The 21,733-nt window shown below is 37.0% G+C and overlaps 2 protein-coding genes across 4 annotated transcripts; both read right to left on the reverse strand.

Moving 5' to 3' along the window:
* LOC139965135 (protein O-linked-mannose beta-1,4-N-acetylglucosaminyltransferase 2-like) lies at nucleotides 1–1,392 on the reverse strand. Its single transcript, XM_071967351.1, has one exon. It carries the CDS (start codon nucleotides 1,390–1,392, stop codon nucleotides 1–3), a length of 1,392 nt encoding a protein of 463 aa, XP_071823452.1.
* A 5,789-nt stretch (nucleotides 1,393–7,181) lies between these two features.
* Nucleotides 7,182–17,757, reverse strand: LOC139958371 (uncharacterized). Of its 3 annotated transcripts, none has more exons than XM_071955406.1 (5): nucleotides 17,605–17,757; nucleotides 11,916–12,106; nucleotides 10,394–10,531; nucleotides 8,896–8,940; nucleotides 7,182–7,808 (listed from the first exon to the last, which is right to left on the reverse strand). In XM_071955406.1, exons 2-5 carry the CDS (start codon nucleotides 11,980–11,982, stop codon nucleotides 7,729–7,731), a joined length of 330 nt encoding a protein of 109 aa, XP_071811507.1. In that variant the 5' UTR covers nucleotides 11,983–12,106; nucleotides 17,605–17,757; the 3' UTR covers nucleotides 7,182–7,728. The 3 variants fall into 3 exon arrangements, with proteins under 3 accessions (XP_071811507.1, XP_071811497.1, XP_071811489.1); XM_071955396.1 differs by lacking the exon at nucleotides 17,605–17,757 and adding an exon at nucleotides 17,230–17,578; XM_071955388.1 differs by lacking the exon at nucleotides 17,605–17,757 and adding an exon at nucleotides 17,336–17,577.
* Nucleotides 17,758–21,733: the final 3,976 nt, after the last annotated feature.

Raw genomic sequence — 21,733 nt, forward strand, 5'->3', positions numbered from 1 at the left:
TTAGCTGACATTTGCCCGACGTCCTTGCTCCTCAAGTGCTCCTAGCAGAATCTCTATAACAGCTGGAATATCAACAATCGTATCTTGATTGAGACGAAATCTAAAAGCTGGATCAGCACAACAAAGATGAGGAGCTACTTCTTCACTCGCTAATATTTCCAGTCGCTTCTCTTCGGTTACCGTCAGACCAGGGTAGAGTCCTTCAAAAGAATGAGTAACAGTATTCGAGCGGTTTCTGTTTCTCCAAGAAACGTACTTTAAGTCCATCCCTTTGATTTCAACCCATGTTCGGCAGTGAGTATAATGGTTTGCATTGAGTGCATACGGAAACATTTCCAACAAGACACTGTTAGGTGGCAGAAATATACCCAGAATCAAAATGGACCCGTGCATACCAACGATAAATTTGGCGCACGAAACATTCGCAATAATTTCCTCCAGGCTGTTCTGCTCAAAACTAAGGGTTCTTATTGTCATTCCCGTCTGAGCGCTGATGGATTCTCGAAGCTTGATCTCATTTAGAATCACGCGAGTGGATTTCCTACTAAAGAGAATACCAAACTCATCTTTCTCAAGACATGCACTTTTATCATCGATATTTAACTTTTCCTTAACATATCCAGTAAAGTTTTGAAGATGCTTTGAAGTCACTTTTCTGTCATCTAAGGGTCCTTCCGGCTGACCGAAACCCCATTGATACCAAATGGTATCGTGGGATAGACCAATGGTAACATCTTCAAAACACACAAGCGATTCATCCATCATGACATCAAGTGAGAGCGTGGGAGGATACCGGGAGAACAAACTGTACAGAGATCTGGTAGAGGCTGTAATCGGCACAAGACCATAGATTAGTAAAGTACGAGATGGCTCTGTATCCAGCTGAAACTCATTTAGTCCAGTTAACGTGTTAAAGAGCGGTAACAGGAAATCATGTATATCGTGAGCGATGTTGTTGGGTGCAAATTGACCCAGTAGGTGATAACTTCCGAAGAACATCAGCTTCCTATAATGCCTCATATCTGTGAAAGTTTTCGAAGATAAATAGTAGTCAAATGTTGAATTAGATCCAACTACTGTTGTAAAGTTTACAACATTCTCAAAACGGACCAATTTATGGTGGTCGTCGTCGTCGTCGTCGGATGCCAGAAGGAATGAGTTGAAGACGTTAGAATAACACAGGTTTTTCAAGTGACATATTCGGTTTCCACTTTGTGAACCAACGGTAGAGCATGATATACTGCCGATTGGGACTTCGTATATTTCCTCGGAATCGGGTAACGCTGCAAATGGTAGCAATACATTGTGTCCAAACCAATTGACCTCGAATATAAAAAAATTCCAACCAATGGACAAAATAATAACTTTTGCAATGGTAACCAATGGCACCATAATGGCGCGGCTATAGCGAATCTTCTGTTTGGATGCAGGTGAATGCAGTCTGCAAGATTTCATGCAACTGTGAATGAAATTGGCCGTAACGGAATGAGCTGAAAGAAGTCTTTCGGCATGGATGAACAGACAGACCAACAGTTTACGCTACGCATTGTTGCTTTCCCCATTCGAATCACAGATATCTATTCATAAAAGCCATATCGCACCATGCTGACAACAATAAAGCTTTGCAGCAATATTTGAAGGTCGATCGAGTCATCTTGGTACACCCAAAGTAATGACTGGCGCAAAGGTTGCCTATGTTATAGTAGCACGTTAGGCCCTTAACTAGATATATACCGTAGGGTCACAAAGCCCAGACCGTCTATATCGTTCACTATGCTCATTTTAATTAGACCGAAATGTTGGGGGGGGGGAGACGGCTTTGGGCCCCTGGGGAGCAGGTAGTCCGAGTTGAAGGGGAACCAGCAATTTATAGACAGATTTTTTGTCCAAATTTAACAACAGTTCTCAAAAGTAGTTGAATAGTGTAACAACAGAAATTATCCTGGAAACCATGCAGTTACCTTAATTTTCCTTAGTTTCTATCTCCTTTCATAAAAATTCCTCTCTTTTGTTGGCAGAATCTGTCGTTGCATGATTGTAATACAGCTTGACTATATGTCAATATTATAATGTATGCACTAGCCACGTCTTTGTTATTAAAGAAAGACACTGCAGAATCACACTTTTCTTTGTCCTCGTTTTCTGTTCCGGTTTAACACCTTTGACAGTGTCACACTTTCAAATAGGCTCTGACTAAAGGTTATGCGGTGATTCAAGATTCTTTTGCACCCAGACCAAAAAGTGATCTATGGCAAATGGCGAGAATCCTTCACCGGCCATCCTGTCCGTAAGTGAACTTGCATGAGAGGCAAATGAGAGGGTGTGTGAGGGAGGGGGATGGGGCGGTGATAAGGGAGCCACTGAGGGTGCATGCACTCGCTACAGCTTTTACTATAGACTAAATGGTAAAAATGAAACAAAATAATATAATTGATATCCATCAGCAATTCGCTCCCGCAAACTGTATAAAATTGTTGACGTATCGCAAAAAAAGAAGAATGGAAAAAGAAGGCTTGAACTGTGATAATTTTGGCTTATTTTGTCAATAGCCTAGCTATATTATTTAGTAACTTCAGGACTAGACCTAAGAAAGTGTATGCCTACAGTGTGTCATACCCTTACTTAGCAAGACCCAGACCTTCGCTAAATCACGGGCGCTTCTACTTCTACCGAATGCGAGTTATTGTGGTGTATGGTAACTTCTGAGTGCACACCGGACGAAAGCCACAAATTTATACACAGCAATTTTTTACGCTTGGGTCAGCACACTTTAGACACTGTAGCTTGCCTTCGCTTTTAAAAAGACAAGGCCTGTAGCATCATCGAACCCGCACTGCAGTTTTGCTGTCTGGTTATATTTCAATTCAGGTCATTTTCCTGTTATTGATTTTCTCAACATACGTAGAGCTAGCAACGTCGCATGGGTTAACGACGCATATTCATGTATTTGAAAACGTTCACAAACCACAAGTTAATTCATTGTTATATACACGGCGTGTTAAAATATACATTACTAATCGCTGGTTAATTTGGATACTATTTTGAATGAATTAACCGTGGAGTATGAAATCATTTTTCCCTTCTATTTTCCATTTCTATATATCTTCACTCAGTCTCATCTTGGCAAGGGGTACTATAAAGAGTGGTAAAACCGCGTGTGAGTGAGAGGCCACTCAGGGGAGGAGAGGTGGGTAAGGGGCGGGGTGAAGTGAGTATGGGTTAAGTGATAGATGATGGTTTACCTGCATGCATAGGCCATATCCAAATATTTCAATAAGCGACATGTTGTTCCTGATATTCCTATTTAAAATTATCTTACGTAACCTTTTCAGTCTAATATACCCCCTTTTCTTTATTAAAGCAAACGGAGTAAAGCACATGCCCTATATATACTAATCGTCCTCATCGCAAAGTAAGCATATTACCCAACTGAGTTTATAACTATCCACGGGTATTAACAGTCTCCATCCTCTTCTTTTCCCCAATCTATTTCATCCTTTGCCTCTCATTCTATCAACCGTCGTTTATCATATCAAGATGGTAAAGTTCAGAAGGCAAAAGCTGATGAAAGCGTTCGCAAAAGGGCAAAAAAATATAAGAATAAACAGTTATTTGGTGACATTTTAAAGTGACGATTCGAAATGAATACTGACAAATTGCAATCAGATGAAAAGATTGTCTGATTCATCTCAGTTCTTCATGATATCGTATAGTTAAAGTGATATATAGTGAAGAATGGGAAAGATCAATATAAATGGGTTTCCATGTTCTGCAACTTCCAAAATCTCACAAAGATGTCAACAATACACTAAGCAGCGAGAAGATCACAGCTGTGGGTTCGATCATTGCTGGTATAACAGATATCTCTTGTACACTTTAAAGGGCAAGCGACACCGACAGCCGATTTCTTTTTAACTTCCAGTATACGTTCCTATCTACGGTGGCTTAATAGAAACATAGGAAGAAAAACAAGTGTCCCCATAAATTTTGACTTTTTTTTCTCAAAATTGTGACATTTTATCTCAAAAGTTTGACTTTTTATCTCAAAATTTGGAGAGAAAAAAAAATCAACATTTTGACTTTTTATCTCAATTTTCCTTTCCTATGTCCCTATTAAGCCACCGTACCTATCTATGTTACAAACTAACATGTCAATTATGAGACCTCGCTCATGCTTTACTTTGTAATGTTTTGATGCAAGTATAGGCGTATTTATGTTCGCTGCTCTGCTGCCTTCGTGTCACAGGGGTACTATACTCCCTACCAAAATGTAACGTAGCTAATAGCGACTGACATTTCTTGTGTTGGGGGGTGGGGTGGGGGTTTAGGGATAAGTAAACAAGTGTCGTCTGCTGAGAATGAGTATGCTATACGTGACAACCATATGTAGTTTGCTGGGCTTGTTTGTACCTCTGTGTTCACGATGTTAGGGCCGAATATCGATCCGTCACAAATTCCGACTGGCATTGCCCACCGGCCTTCTATTGGCCAAAAATTGTTCTTCCTATGTTAGTCTATCTAGCCTAGTGCCTACTAAGCATAATTTATGCTACACCTATGGGCCAACTTAGACTACGATTTACTTGCCAGTCTCAATTAAGTTCAGGCTTCGAGGAGCGTTCTTTTTCCTGCGTCCTTATCGGAACCAGCCTGACACATCCTGATCTTCGCTTGTTTCTGGCGCAAACATATATAGTCCATTGACCCCCACCCCAGCCCACCCCCATGTGTCCAATACTGGGCTAGTGTCCTTCAATCAGAGTCTGATATCAATGCCGGTAGCCATTATAATGTCGTTATCACACAGCTATTATAAACACTATACACGTGTACACTCATGATACGCATACTCTACGTAGCGTATACGTACGGCCCCGAATTCTACAGTACAGAGACAGTCAACAAAACGTGACGTCATTTGTTTACTACTTTCACCTGTCAGAAGCTGTCTAGTCGCTTGTAATGCAAGGTTTAACGATTGCTTGGGGAATGTTGTAGCCACTTACCGAAAACTATTTTCAATTTGTACATCTTTATTGTACAATAATTCTGTGACATTTTTGCAGCATTCTTTCAATCAAGCGTTCCTTTTATGACCTGTTCTTAGAGAGCTATTCTTCCTTTGGTTCGCAAAAGTTTCCATATGTAATGTATTGCGCAGAAGGTTCATTTTAATGGAGCTTGTGCCCTTGTGAAGTCTCAAGAATAATTGCGGAAAAGGGTAAAATGTCTATTTTCGTTCCTTTCTAAGTAAAAACTAGATAAGCTGATCGGTTATTAAGTATTCCAACTGAAATTATGAACAGTTACTGTTGCATATATATCGCTAGACTTTTTGTTGTTGTTGAAATGGGTGGGGGGGGGGGTGGCATGGGGGTCTATGAAATGGTGTTTTGTCTGCGATGACATAAAGTCAACGTTATTACTTTCAGATAATAACTTAAGGATGTATTAGCAAAATTTTGTGTATAAAACAGTATATGGACAATTTGACAGGTATCGTACTAAAACACCATACACAATCCCATGAATTGCTTAAAGGTAGTCTGTACTTTAATTGATCGCTTTTCACATTCAACGTACATGAAAGAAACAGCAAGACATGTGCTATAAGTTTTCGATGGTACTTATAATATAGAAAAGATAAAAAATTATTTCAAATAAATATGATTTTCTTCTTTTTTTTTCTTTTTTTTTAAATCAAATCATCAGCATTTTGTTATCCAACATTTCTCCCTTCCATTAAAATCCATTAGTATGTAATTTAATAACTCCAAATATGCTAGAACGTGAAATATTGGTCACGCTACTCATTGTTCAAACTTTACAAACAGCATAAGAGCCACATACAGAGCAGTTTTCCACAACCAACATAGCCAACCTCCAATCAGTAGATGAAAAGATTGAACAACAAAGGTACAAGTTCCTCGACAAGTGTACATCACCAACACATCATCTTCATCAGTTCATAACAAATCAACTTAGGAGATCCGCCTTCATCTTGGAATCATCCCCCCTCACCGGCATGGAAACAGAATTAGGGGCCCGCAACAAGCAGAGGAACCCCATTAGCTCATAGAAACCACACCGTCAGTGAAGCGTATCCCCTGTGACGTCCGTCTAGCATCCGAGTCCCTTCATCGCTCACATCGCCAAATCCAGTCTTCAAAGCCACCACCCATCACCTCCCTTAACATGCTTCTTTCCTACCATCATCCAGCCACGTTTCTCTCCGATCCGGCCCTCAAAGTTCATATTTACATAATTCCAAATTTTCAGTTCTCAAACCATGGAGCTCGCCTTACGGCGGAAACAGCTTTTTACAAGACAAATCGTATCGTATCGTAGCAGTTTCCGCTACAGATACACTTTATCATTTTGAAAAACAATAGCCATACACAGAGCAGTTTCCCCTCACAGAGACACTAAATCATCAGTGGTTTGTGGTATGTAGAAAGGTTCTGCAAAATATTTACTTTCCTATTACTGCTATTGAGTATAGTTTTAAACTAATAAATGCAGAAAATTTCGGCAATGTCAAGAAAAAAAAATCTTTGAAAATTCAACAATATGGAAATAATCTAAGGGTGGAAACGTTCAGGTAAAGATACTTTTGAAAAAATTCATTCTATGCTATAGAACGCTAAAGGTTAGAGACAATATTAACTGTTGTGGATGCCGGCGATGCTAAATGAGATTTAAAGCTATAAAGCGAGTTGAATCGAACGTTGAAATCGCATGTGTTATAATACTGTGTGGTGACATGGCCGTGCGGAGATCATCATAATCGTCATTTTCGATAATACACATTACAAAAACATTTATTTACACATATTTTTTAGTGTATTTTAACCGTTAAACAAATCAGCTATACATGAGTAACTTGGTTATAGTAGTAATTAATCTTGCCCAAGATATTCCAAACATTGACAAAGTTTCGAGTGGATGTTTCAGATCCAGCTTATTCTGAAAATCTAGTTGCATCGAATATAAAGTATAGATTCCTTTATCATTCTACCCCCCTCCCGCCCCCACACAACCACACCAGGGATATGATACGGAATTACATAACATTGTGTAGTTGCCCAACTTCATGTGTACCATGGAAACCCGAGAGGAACAGATGTATTTGGCGTCTCCCTAAAGCTTCCCCCTCCCACCCTGTCATTCCTCCCCTCACCTCACTCCCCTCTCCCCTCTCTCACGAAAACATAAACAAGCACATAGTGTATACTTTAGACACAGTCCCAGACCAGATTCACTGACATTGAGACTGACGTAAGCACGTGATCATGACGTATGATCCACTGGCAAAGGAACACACACTACACGTGAATATAGACGAGAAATGGTCGAAGAAGTGACTATAAAGTATAGGTTTGTTTATAAAATGGACTTTTGTAGATTACACCGAAAAACTTGTTTTTATTCCATCACATATTACTTGACACGTAAGCAATTTATACAAATAAACTCCATTAAGGAACTATAAGTATACTAGTATATAACCGAGGGAGCACACAACAACACAAATGTAGACTTCCTTTAAATGGACGTATACATAAACCCATCGCTTAATGACAAGTAAAGCGTTCGCTGTATCTCGCATTGATAGCCTATGTAGCAACAGGTTCCTTCTATATATATACAAAAGACGGGTTTGGTCGCATTGATATGTATAAGATATCTACAATCCAAGGCTTTTTAGCTGACAAAAATGTGACATATTCATATCAAATCATATACATTAATACATAAAATAACCAAAACTATCATTTCGATGAGAAAGGGTGCAGAACGTGTGTAACCTGGGAAAAGGAAACAAATAGGGAAGACAAATATTATGCGTTAAAGATGGCAGAGTTACTTAAACTAAACATTGAAATGGCAATGAATACGGTTAAATAATGTATTTGTACTACTAACCCCCCCCCCCCCCCCCCCATCACACCCATCCCAAATGGAATTGTGTTGCGTCTTTATGATTTATTTTATTATGTCCACATTTCATTTATTGAACTGTAAATAGCTTTCACCCTGACATAGCCAAACCAGACCATACGGTTCCCACGAAAAGTCAAAATTGCCCCGAGAGCCAGATCGTGCCTCGGAAACAAATATTTTACCTGGCCTATATATACTGCCCTATCACTTTTAAGGGTTTTTTTTGGGCCTCCATACGCATAGCCTCAACGATGGAAATGTCAACACACGTACTATAGTCTTTATCCCATATTTTCCGGGCCCCCTCCGTTTTTTCCCCACAAGACTCCTAATTGAATCAGGGCCCTGCATGAGCTGAATAGACAGCCATGCATGTTTTCATGAAACCGCACTCGGTTGCTTTAACACCCAATAAAGATATACATATAAAAAAACAATATATCTCTCTGTACAAGATCAACGCTCTTTTCATTTTATGAATGAAAGCGATAAGAACAAACTGTTTCAATCCGTAACGCTTAGTGTACGTCGTTATCAATTTAGCTTCAAGACACGAAGGCAAGAGAAGAAGAAGAAGGTGAAGATAAAGAAGGAGGAGAAGAAGATGAAGAAAGTAGACACAAAAAAAAAACGACTGAAATTTCAGTACTTATAGCTATGAAAAAAAAACTCGGCGCCAATTAATGGCACATAGCGTTTGTCTTTAATTAACTATTCAAAGGCTGTCCCGTTTTATTTGGGTCGGAGGCCAATCGTGGTCTTTGCCCATTCTCGATCGATTTGTAAGTTTCTATGAGGGTCTACACGTTAGATTGAATAGATAATTTTGAGCTGGATTCAACTTTATCCAGGCAACTTTCTTCCTTTATTCCTAGAGGCAAATGGAGGCCAACGTATGGGTTGATAATATTTCGATAAAACGCGCAAAGGCAGCGCAAAATAACTACTTACAGTTTGTCCCGTCGTTAGGCTCTGTAGTTTCTTCTACATTTGACTCTGTAGAGAATTAAAAACGATAGGCTAAAATATTAGCAATTTTGTAAAAAGGAAGATTTTTTTGTGCCTTTTATAACGATTGCAAAACATTTTTGCGAGAGACTTTTCTTTTTCATATTTATCTTTCAAGGATATAATAGCAGTGCCCAAAGAAAAGGTCTAGCGTGATTTGGTTAACAAGACATAACCCCTCGGGTAATGTTTTCTTCTTTTAACTTGCTATACAAATCTATTCAATGCTTGAGAGAATTTTTTTCCCTTAACTGCGTAAGTTTAAATATCTGTTTGTTACAAATTACAAGTGACCTTTTCATGGCGTGCGGGAGAATGAAAGGTGCAGGTTGAGAGAATATAGTTAAGGGAGAGTATTGGTGATTTAGATATGACAATCGACCTAGGTAATGGATGGCAGAAGGTGTTGAATCGTCATGAAGTTACATAAACCGGGGAGGGTATATCAGAAAACCGCTAAATCGACGGACTAGCGGGAAAGGGGATCACCATCACTATAAGCACCATCACTACCACCTCCACCATCATCGTCATCGTCGTCGTCTTCGTCATCATCATCATCACCAACATCATCACCAACATCAACACCACCATCACCACCACCACCATCATCACCATCACCATCACCATCACCATCACCATCACCATCACCATCATCATCATCATCATCATCATCATCATCATCATCATCATCATCATCATCATCATCATCATCATCATCATCATCATCATCATCATCATCATCATCATCATCATCATCATCATCATCATCATCATCATCATCATCATCATCATCATCATCATCATCATCATCATCATCATCACCTCTACCATCATGATCACAATCGCCACTATCATCATCATCACCACCATCACCATTACCACCATCATCATCACCACCATCATCATCACCACCACCATCACCACCACCATCACCACCACCATCACCACCGCCACCATCATCATCACAACCATAATCATCATCACCACCACCTCCACCATCACCATCGCTACCACTATCATCATCATCACCACCACCATCACCATCACTACCACTATCATCATCATCATTATTGTCATCACCTCCACCATCATCACCACCGCCACCACATTCGTTATCATTACCACCATATTGATCATCATCGTCATGATCATCATCGCCACCATCATCATCATCGTCATCGCCATCACAATCACCGACATCATAATCATCTTAATTTCTTCGTCGTCATCAGAAGAGAAACATTTTCTCTACAACAAGCATGTTATACTCACTCCAGCTTTTTGACTTTTGCCCCTCACCGCCTGAGATATGGCCCATAGCCCCATGCAAACGTTTGTTTATAATATATGTAAATTCACTAATAAACTGACGTAAAGAACACTTAGATAACATTTAAAAAAAATCATCTTACGAAAGCAGATTGCTGTGTGGACTTACCGGATGATACATGTCCGTCGCTATACGGAAGTTCCTGTCCCGGACCCCACATGACCCCATCATACCGAGGAGGGGGAGACCTCTGTAAGGTCATGTTCTCATTCTTCAGGAGTTCATTACGAAATTGACCCCGAGCGACTGTAAGAAAGATTTATTTAAGAAAATAAATAAATGAGAAAACTGATTTTAATTCTATAAATTAAAGAATATCAGTGAAGCTTCCTTTTGACATCAACAACTTTGTTATCATCTGAATTTAATAAAGTGACGTCATAAACGTACATTTTCAAAACAAATGTATTCAATATTTTTTTTTATTTTCTAAAACGATTGCTTGTTTGTTTGTTTTTTGTTTTTACAAATGACCCTCAAATCGGGTAGCATCACATAAAATCTGAAAAATAAAAATATCAATGGCAGATTAATAGATAAGCCACCATAGGTTTAGGAATAGTTTATGAAACGACATATATATGGATTTTAATAATAAGAAAAACGTGACATACTTTATAATCTATTTGATCCTTGATATATAAATGTCATATTATATAATATACAAACATACACATTACATATCATTCTGAACGTAGTTTTGATGTTCGTGACATGTCTCTACACTAAAGAACCACTGACTCCTGGAAATACTTTGGGAAGTTATCTGGGATCTTTTCTCTACCTTCCCTATAACAAGGGGGTGAGAGGGGGGGATGGAGTGATTTATATTCTTCTTCTTTATCAAGTATAAACTGCGTATGAATGAGATTTTTCCTTTCGAAATGTTGTTGAAATTTTTTTTGGGCCCGGGTCCTTACCGGGGAAGGGCGAATGACCGGCCACCCCATTGTCCCGCCTATTTCCTTCCATATATCATTCATCCTATACAAGCCGGACAGTAAACTATTAAATTTCCACAGAAAGGTTCAATATTAATTTTCTTTAGCACATGCACGAACAAATTATTAAATGTCTCTAAATGCAGACAAGAGTTATCACCCCAATTAAGTGAGTTCTAAGAAATCGTTTAAAATTGTTGTCATATAGATTTTCGTGACGTCACAATACATAAGGTCATGTTTTGCATAATCTGTGTACTGCTCCGGGATATATATTACACAATACATCCCCTATTAACACTGCCATACATGATACCGAAAACAAAAGTCCCTATATGCATGGACACTGGGATTCAGAATGAGGTCAATGGTATCGTCATGTTTGGTCTTCTTACGCAACTGATATCGATAGCATCAAAGACGGCAACGATCAACCCACGTTGTTCTCAGTAATTGTCTTATTTTAAAACACAAGGTTTTGGCTTAATATATCGTAACATGTAATAGCCAAAGCCGTAAAGAAAACTAGTTTGATCGTATATAAAGGCACGATACTATCGTCAATGGAAGAGGCAGCGAATAATGAATTATCGAACGATACGATCGATCAATCAATCGAAACATGATAAAGTTATTATATGATTCGTAAGAAATAAAGATGATCAATGAAAATGAGGTACTGAACATACCGTTACATATAATAGTCAAGGATGTAAGAAAAACCGCGATTATCGTTCGTAGGCTCGGTATTCTCATCTTGGGAAACGATTTCAGTTGACGTGCTATTAAATGACGTAATCGATCAACCTATCTGCCATAAGGAAAGCGCTTTATCTGTGATAAGACCTTCCCTGTGTAAGTCACGTCTTACACCACTCCTCTAAATGGAAGAGAAATATAACATATATATATATATATATATATATATATATATATATATATATATATATATATATATATATATATATATATATATATATATATATATATATATATATATATATATATATATACTATTCAGTCAAATGATTTTCCGGTAGAAAACTGTTATTTCACACTATCTCCTGCACAAACTTCTACATATAGGATGTAAATGTAAAACACACATCTTGATATGGCGTAGATATTAAATTTGATATTATTATGGGATATATGAATTTTCTATGAATACATAAATAAACTTTGTCAAATCGAGTGAGTGTAAACATAAAGTAAGATAAGCCATAACCGCCATTGGCTTTTTTCTCTTTGAAATGTGATTAATATTTTTGTAAGGGAAAATATTACAGGTTCTCAAGCAAAAGAAGACACAAAAACCGACAAATACACACACACACACACACCCATACACACCCGCACGCACAATATCCGAGGAGGTAGAAAGAATGGTTTGAAAGGGAAGAAAGATAGATCAATAGTCCTTCAAAAAACACTGATTACAAAATTTGTTAAGTAATCGTTATGTTTTTTTTCCACAAAAAAACCCCCCATAATAACTAGAAAAACATAATAATTTTAAAATAAGCAAAAATGAACAAATTGGCGTTCCATAGAGATTGGTCCTAAATTGCCGCACATACAGCAGCGACAAGGCGATAACTCGCTTGTTGAGAACAACCTTTTCAGCTAATGCACTCAAGCCCTCTTTGAAGTGAATGTCAAATCCTTGATTTTTATCCGTAGGAATTAAAACAAATGGATAGGAAGCCTCTGGCAAATCGATTTTGTCACCAAGGGTAGGCAGTAGTAGATGGCTTGACATGACTTAAGCGAATGGAAATGTAACGTAAAGCTATTACACGTTGCAACGTATAGTCAGGTATATAGTTGAGATTTGGCGGTTTTACGAGAACAGATCTTATTAAATGTTCAGAGTTTTAGAGTGAACATATGCAGCCCTCACGAATAAATCAGCGATTTCTAAAATAACCGGCGCAGGTAATGTGAGACCAATTTTTTGGTTTGTGAAAAGAGTAAAAAAAAAACCGGAAAGATTAATCGGTTACAAAGTGACATTCGTCTCAAGTGTTTGAAATATCTCTAAATTTCTGAAGACAAAAAGGTAAAATTAGTAGTCCAAAGTGATCAGAATTTTCCGCGAGGATTTTGCTAACGTCATATAGGACGAATGTTTCTAAAATAGTGTCGCGTATGAATGGCAGGTACAACAAAAATACACGTGATAAATAAATTAAGTGTATAGCATATATTGTTTAGGGTCACGTAATTACCTATGACACAAACCGTTCGATAAAAGTAGAAAATCAATCGATGTACTCATAATTTGTTAACGAATTTTAAATTGAAACAATAACTGAATCGATCGATATATCGTCTTTGGTCATCTTGTGTATCACGAGATATATTTATTCGGTGCACACCACGCGTGATAATAACATGAATGCTCTATTGTGGAGCAAGAAATTAGAACTTGGTGCAACTTAGATAATGTTCATTCGATGCAGCTAACCATTCATCAACTAATCATTCAAACCATACAGTAATCAATGATTCAACCAATCGAATTTTGATTCAAATAATTCAATCATTCAGCAAACCAATAAGTAATAAATTAACCACCCACCAATCAATGAATTTACCGTCCACCAACTAATCATTCAAACCGTACATTAATCAATGATTCAACCAATCGAATTTTGATTCAAATAATTCAATCATTCAGCAATCCAATAAGTAATAAATTAACCACCCATCAATCAATGAATTTACCATTCATCAACTAATCATTCAAACCGTACATTAATCAATGATTCAACCAATCGACTATTGATTCAATAATTCAATCGTTCAGCAAACCAACAATTAATAATTTAACAACCCATCAATCAATGAAGTTACCGTCCATCAACTTATCATACAAACCATACATTAATCAATGATTCAACCAATCGGCTATTGATTCAATAATTCAATAATTCAAGCGTTCAGCAAACCAAGTTACCGTCCTTCAACTAATCATTCAACTCATCCAGGATTCAATCATCCATCAACCTATCACTCAACCCATATATTAATCAATGATTCAACCAATCGAACTTTGATTCAAGCAATCAATCAATCATTCAAAACATCCATCAATTAATTAGTCACTCAATCAATCAAGCAATCAAGCAATCAAGTTAACTTCCATCAACTAATCATTCAACCCATCCATGCTTCAACTATCCATCAACCTATAATTCAACCCATATATTAATCAATGCTTCAACCAATCGACATTAGTTTCAACCAATCAATCAATCATTCAAAGCATCCATCATATAATTAGTCACTCAATCAATCAATTAATTAATCAATCAATCAATCAAATATTCAAAACATCCATCAATTAATTAGTCACTCAATCAATCAATCAATTAATTAATCAATCAATCAAGTATTCAATCAAGCAATCAAGTTAACTTCCATCAACTAATCATTCAACTCATCCATGATTCAACTATCCATCAACCTATAATTCAACCCATATATTAATCAATGCTTCAACCAATCGAACTTAGTTTCAACCAATCAATCAATCATTCAAATCATCCATCATATAATTAGTCACTCACTCAATCAATCACTCAATCAATGATGTTAACTTCCATCAACTAATCGTTCAACTCATCCATTATTCAACTATCCATCAACCTAAAATTCAACCCATATATTAATCAATGATTCAACCAATCGAACTTTGATTCAAGCAATCAATCAATCATTCAAATCATCCATCATATAATTAGTCACTCACTCAATCAATCAATCAATCAATCAATGATGTTAACTTCCATCAACTAATCGTTCAACTCATCCATTATTCAACTATCCATCAACCTAAAATTCAACCCATATATTAATCAATGCTTCAACCAATCGAACTTAGTTTCAACCAATCAATCAATCATTCAAAGCATCCATCATATAATTAGTCACTCAATCAATCAATCAATCAATCAATGATGCTAACTTCCATCAACTAATCGTTCAACCCATCCATGATTCAAGTATCCATCAACCTAAAATTCAACCCATACATTAATCAATGATTCAACAAATCGAACTTTAATTCAAGCAATCAATCAATCATTCAAAACATCCATCAATTAATTAGTCACTCACTCAATCAATCACTCAACCTAATTGTATCGGTGAAAAATAATGAAACAAAATACAGTCCTGATTGTTTTCCCTTTAGGACATCACAAATTATTACACAACGAGTATACTTATCCAAATCAAATGAATGAAACACAAAATTTCACGGAACAATTGAACAAGACTTAATCAAGACGGAAGTTGGACGAATATGCGCGTGTGTGTGTTTGTTTTCCCCATATATTTTACATCCTTCTGTCCATTTTAGAATTCGCTATCTGTGTTTATTGGTTTATTGTGTGCAACCTAAACACATTCACGGCACGTCTCCTCTTATAAGATAGTCATATAACATTACTACTCCTTATGGCATGAAACGTCGAAACATTTTGTTAAAAACACCAAACCCTTGACGTAAATGATTTCTTCAGACTATAAACTGCTCCATATACATGGAAAAAAATGGGTCTCGTTTAGATTTTACTAGATACTATATATATATATATATATATATATATATATATATATATATATATATATATATATATATATATATATATATATATATATACATACATACATATATAAATCGATCAATAAAATCGGAACAAGACCTATTTCTTCTGACCTAATTCAAACCTTGGAACAACCATCTAATGCAGATCTCACTCGATAAAAATTAAATTAGGGTAGATTTTATTTTGTGTGTGTGTTATTTGCATGTTGGATTATTTTGAAGCTGGAGTGGAATAGATTTCCACTTTTTTAAGCAGCTATTTTTGTATTTGGCTAGAAGTTTTACCAAACGTTCCGAGTATTTCTCAAATGAAGATGGCGATTTATCAATATATATATCACTCTCATCGATTACTTTTCATACAGTGTAAAACTTAATAAGGTTTCCCAATTATTAGTGAATATGAATCCAGTCTCAACATTTCGTCACACACATATTTTTCCCTTCCTATTAATAAAATAAGAAAAGCCCCTAGCCAGGCAAAACTTTACCAATTTTTCCCCCAAGTTTTACTTTATCATTTGAAATGTTAATGGAATGGAAATATTTTATATTTCAGTAAAGCAATAATATCATCAAAAATCAATCTTTTTGCTCTATGATTCCTAATGCCGGATCTCGAAAGAGATACTTTGAACAGACTTTATGTTAATGAAATGGAGGTAAACGACAAAGGCAAATGAATATATATAATTGAAAACGTAACGAGAAGGAAAATCCTTATATATATTAATATATATTAATATATATTAATATATATATATATATATATATATATATATATATATATATATATATATATATATATATATATATATATATATATATATATATTGATAAATATATTGATATATATATATATATATATATATATATATATAAATATATATATATATACATCAGTTGTAGAGACTGTTATAAAGATGAAACGAAAAAACACCCACACTTGTATTATATATATATATACACTCCCACGTCCACGCACACTCATATACTAACAATAAAGTTTAAAGTATTTTAACTCTGTACCCGAACCACTCTCTCGCTCTCTCTCGAGAGATATATTAAAAAATAACATGTAACACGATATCGGTATAAGACTAGGAGAGGTATGAGATTCAGGTATCAACTTTACTAAAGTTTCACTAAAATAAATCATGAGCACGATAACAATTACTTTTAAAAATCCGTACATCCACCAAAAAGAGAGATAAAACAAAACAACACATGTTGTAGAAAATATTAAAAAGAGGGTGTGAGCGAAAATACAAAATTCAACAATTGTTTTTAAGTATAGACAAGGTAGCGTCGAAATATTTGTATGTTTCGTTTAAGTCCTTGAAAAGGCGGGAAAAAACAATCACAGAAATGATTAAATGACGTACCTGTTCAACGTCGAGGCATTCACAAATTGATTAAAATAAGGTCTTTCAAAACAAGTCTATAACAATAGATAGTCCACAGAAAGTGAATAATAACCATTTTACTCACAGGCATACAGCTGCTCTCCAAACTACAAAACCGCCTCCTAGATTTGAGCTTGCAGAGAAAACAAGTATACAATGGATACCCACAATGGATGGTGAATTAAACCCATTTACTCACTGCAACAGCTCTCCAAACTCTACCGCCTCCTGGAATTGAGCTTGCAGAAGAATTTGGCAATAATATGATGCATTTCACGCAGAAAAAAAAAGAAGAAAAAAAGAAAGAAAGTAAGAGAGAGAGAGAGAAAGAGAAAAACCAAGAAAATGATTTACCGCTGTAAGATTGATGCTGTTGTTTGAATGTCTCACCAACGGGCAGAGACGTATGGAATTTCTAAGAGCACTTGAGAGAATTGTGGAAGGAAGGAATATCAGCAAAGTATGTTAAAGCCAGCGATATAAGTAATAACATCTCTATAGACGTATAGAGAAGGTCAAAATCAGTAAAAAATACCCTACAGTGAACTCTTATTCTAACGGTATAAAACCATACTGTTTACTCTTAAGGTATATTATATGTTTGTATATATATATATATATATATATATATATATATATATATATATATATATATATATATATATATATATATATATATATATATATATATATATATATATATATATATATATATACATATATACATATATGAACAAGTGTTATTTTTCGAGTTTTGCGCTATAGCCTACGTGTGTCTACGTATGTCGTATTCTGAGGGAGTTTTAAGATGTAAAGAAAAACTCTTTGTAGTTCCTAGTAAGGTTTTATGAACAGGAAAACAAGATATGTTTGATCTTTTGAGTTTACAATTTTCTTTGTCAAAAGTATATTTTTGTACATTTTCAGGCGATCAGAATATTACTAATTATAGCAAAATTTCAATTCGGCTGCGTGTTCAGTTTTAATGTTAGTGGTCGTGCGGTGCTTTTTAGTTTCATTTAATGACATTAACATAATCCTCACATGGTCAACCAACAACGAGATTATACGTATTAGTAACGGAATGGAGAGGCCAAGTGGAATTCTACTAGAGATACGTGACAGTGTATGTGGCGGGGGGAGGGGGGGAGGGGGGGCAAGCCTGATCGAGCCGTGCAGGTTAGAAAAAAAAAGATTGAATAAATAGACTAGCAATGTAAAAAAAAATCACAATATGAGTAAAAGAAGAAAAGCAAATCATTTTCAGATTGTAAGCGTTTACAGAGAAGAAACGATCTTACTGAAGATATAAAAACTTCTGTTGCAGTTTATACATTTTATACATAGTGGGAAAAAAAATAGATCTTCATCTTGGACAGCGACAAATGGGCTCAATAATATGTTTACTGTGAGTCAAATAGGAGAGGGGTATCAGGCGAAAACAACGCAACCCACCCCTCCACATCCCAACCCAATATGTACGAAAATGAAATTTTTCTTTCTACAAGAGTCTGGAGTGCAAAGAGAAGGGATTGGGGGCGAAACGAGAGTTTAACAGTTTGCATATGATTTCAGACATATCCTTATTGACATATTGAGTCTTAGTGTTCTGTGTTAGGTCAGCATACGAAATGGATTAATTAAGTTATCAAGTATGGTTCATGTTGATGACGACGCGATGGACGAGGCGTTTTGCGATTAGGGCTGTGCATATCACAAGATCCAAAAGAGTTCGTTTTGGCAAGCTTCGAAAACTGATGATACATTTTCGGAAGTCTGGAAATGTCCAACGACCCACTTTTGAGTCTCACCTGTCTAGATCATACTCTCATACAAGAATGTTCTGTGATTCATAAAGAGGATTTATTATCACGAATGCACCCACATATCATTCGTCATTACACGTGCTTTTAATCGGATCATGAATTAAGGTGTCACGTGATTTACTGAATTGTCATTAACTTGCTATGCTTTGTATATGTACCTTCGGGTGTTATGCGATCATTCAGCTAAATGTGATTTATTGTGATCCGTTGAATGTGACTTGATATGATCCCTGAATGTGGTTTAATGTGATCCACTGCATGTGACGGAATGTGATCCCTGAGTGTGGTTTAATGCGATCCGTTCAATTTGACGGAATATGATCCAGTTGATGGAAGTGAACTGTGGTGAGTTATCAAGGATCCTTCAGACAACAGTATAGCAATGAATTTAGTAGAAGGTAATCTATGTTGCACACCGGCGAAAGACTATCAGACTGGTACATAAAAGTCCTGTTCATCTTTAACGGTTGTTTTATATTTACGAGATACTTCTTAATCAGTCAGCTGGAGGAACCCAAAAGGAAGACCGTTGAATAAATGGATCACAGGAAAAGTGTTAAAAGACGTCAATAGCTCGCGCACAGAAGAAAAAGAAGAAGAAGAATAATAGGGTGGAGTAGAAGGAGGAGAAGGAGAAGGAGAAGGAGCAGCCTGGAGAAGGAGAAGGAGAAGGAGAAGGGGAAGGGGAAGGGGAAGGAGAAGGAGAAGGCGAAGGCGAAGGAGCAGCCTGGAGAAGGAGAAGGGGAAGGGGAAGGGGAAGGGGAAGGGGAAGGAGAAGGAGAAGGCGAAGGAGCAGCCTGGAGAAGGAGAAGGAGAAGGAGAAGGAGAAGGAGAAGGAGAAGGCGAAGGAGAAGGCGAAGGAGAAGGAGAAGGAGAAAGAGAAGGAGAAGGAGAAGGAGAAGGAGAAGGAGAAGGAGAAGGAGAAGGAGAAGGAGAAGGAGAAGGAGAAGGAGAAGGAGAAGGAGAAGGAGAAGGAGAAGGGGAAGGAGAAGGAGAAGGAGAAGGAGAAGGAGAAGGAGAAGGAGAAGGAGAAGGGGAAGGAGAAGGAGAAGGAGAAGGAGAAGGAGAAGGAGAAGGAGAAGGGGAAGGAGAAGGAGAAGGAGAAGGAGAAGGAGAAGGAGAAGGAGAAGGAGAAGGAGAAGGAGAAGGAGAAGGAGAAGGAGAAGGAGAAGGGGAAGGAGAAGGAGAAGGAGAAGGAGAAGGAGAAGGAGAAGGAGAAGGGGAAGGGGAAGGGGAAGGAGAAGGAGAAGGAGAAGGAGAAGGAGAAGGAGAAGGAGAAGGAGAAGGAGAAGGAGAAGGAGAAGGAGAAGGAGAAGGGGAAGGAGAAGGAGAAGGAGAAGGAGAAGGAGAAGGAGAAGGAGAAGGAGAAGGAGAAGGAGAAGGAGAAGGAGAAGGAGAAGGAGAAGGAGAAGGAGAAGGAGAAGGAGAAGGAGAAGGAGAAGGAGAAGGAGAAGGAGAAGGAGAAGGAGAAGGAGAAGGAGAAGGAGAAGGAGAAGGAGAAGGAGAAGGAGAAGGAGAAGGAGAAGGAGAAGGAGAAGGGGAAGGAGAAGGAGAAGGAGAAGGAGAAGGAGAAGGAGAAGGAGAAGGAGAAGGAGAAGGAGAAGGAGAAGGAGAAGGAGAAGCAGATGAAGGAGGAGAAGAAGAAGACTTTCCCCATTTGTAAAATGTCCGATCAATCACAAATCAAGGAATTTCCCAAAGGTTCACCATTTGTGTTTCTCAATCGAAAGGACAGAAATTGTAGCAGACACATCCAGCGTCATTTATATGTAGCATCATGATGCCTTGAGGCTTTATAGTACGCACACAATAAATTATAGTACAATAGATCAATAGATGCACACGTTATAACTGCTCACGCAAAGTCGTCAATATGACGTCACACGATTGCCAAGTGATCGTTATCAAAGTGTATAATATGCTATGCATTCTCGATTTCAGTCAACTTTGACGGAAAAAACAGGCAGGTCTTTACAAAAATGTGTTTTACCCGGAACACTATCATGCATACGGTCTGCCCGGATATCTGGCTTGAAAAATAGATTAAAACATAGAATAAATTAAAATAGGTTAAATAATTCTTGAAAATCAACGTCCGGACAACAGAAACGGAGTATCGAACGCTAAAACATGTCAGCTTATTCTACTGGCATCGCTTTGAGTTAGTCAGCAATGATATTTGTAATTGTGTAAAGCACACACCAACGATACAAATGTGTAGAGATACATAAAGACGACGCTTTTTATATAAATAACACTATACGTAGTAAAAGGAAGTTATAGACGTAGCAAAACAGTCGTTTTGAGCTATACATGAGCACATTTCTCACGATTTTTCTTGACAATCGTTACTCTAAGTATAAAACTAGGGTACGGTCACCATCAGTTGAAAACAAGAATAGAGCAAGCGATACAGTTTCTGTTTGACTAATTACTGCAGAATGTAAAAACCTCAATATAATGAAATGAATTTGTTAAAATTAAATCACACTGGCAATTTTAAATCAAAGCCTGAATCCTCCTTAAATTAATCTAACTTAATCTCTTGCCCGGCAAAGTCTTGCTGCTAGCATCCAATCAATTTTGCTTTGTGATTTTCAAACAAAAAATGCTTTTCTTGTAATAACATTTGCAAAATATTGCTGAAAAACTACGGT

Source organism: Apostichopus japonicus, chromosome 3 (assembly GCF_037975245.1).
Source record: "Apostichopus japonicus isolate 1M-3 chromosome 3, ASM3797524v1, whole genome shotgun sequence".
Lineage (NCBI taxonomy): Eukaryota > Metazoa > Echinodermata > Holothuroidea > Aspidochirotida > Stichopodidae > Apostichopus > Apostichopus japonicus.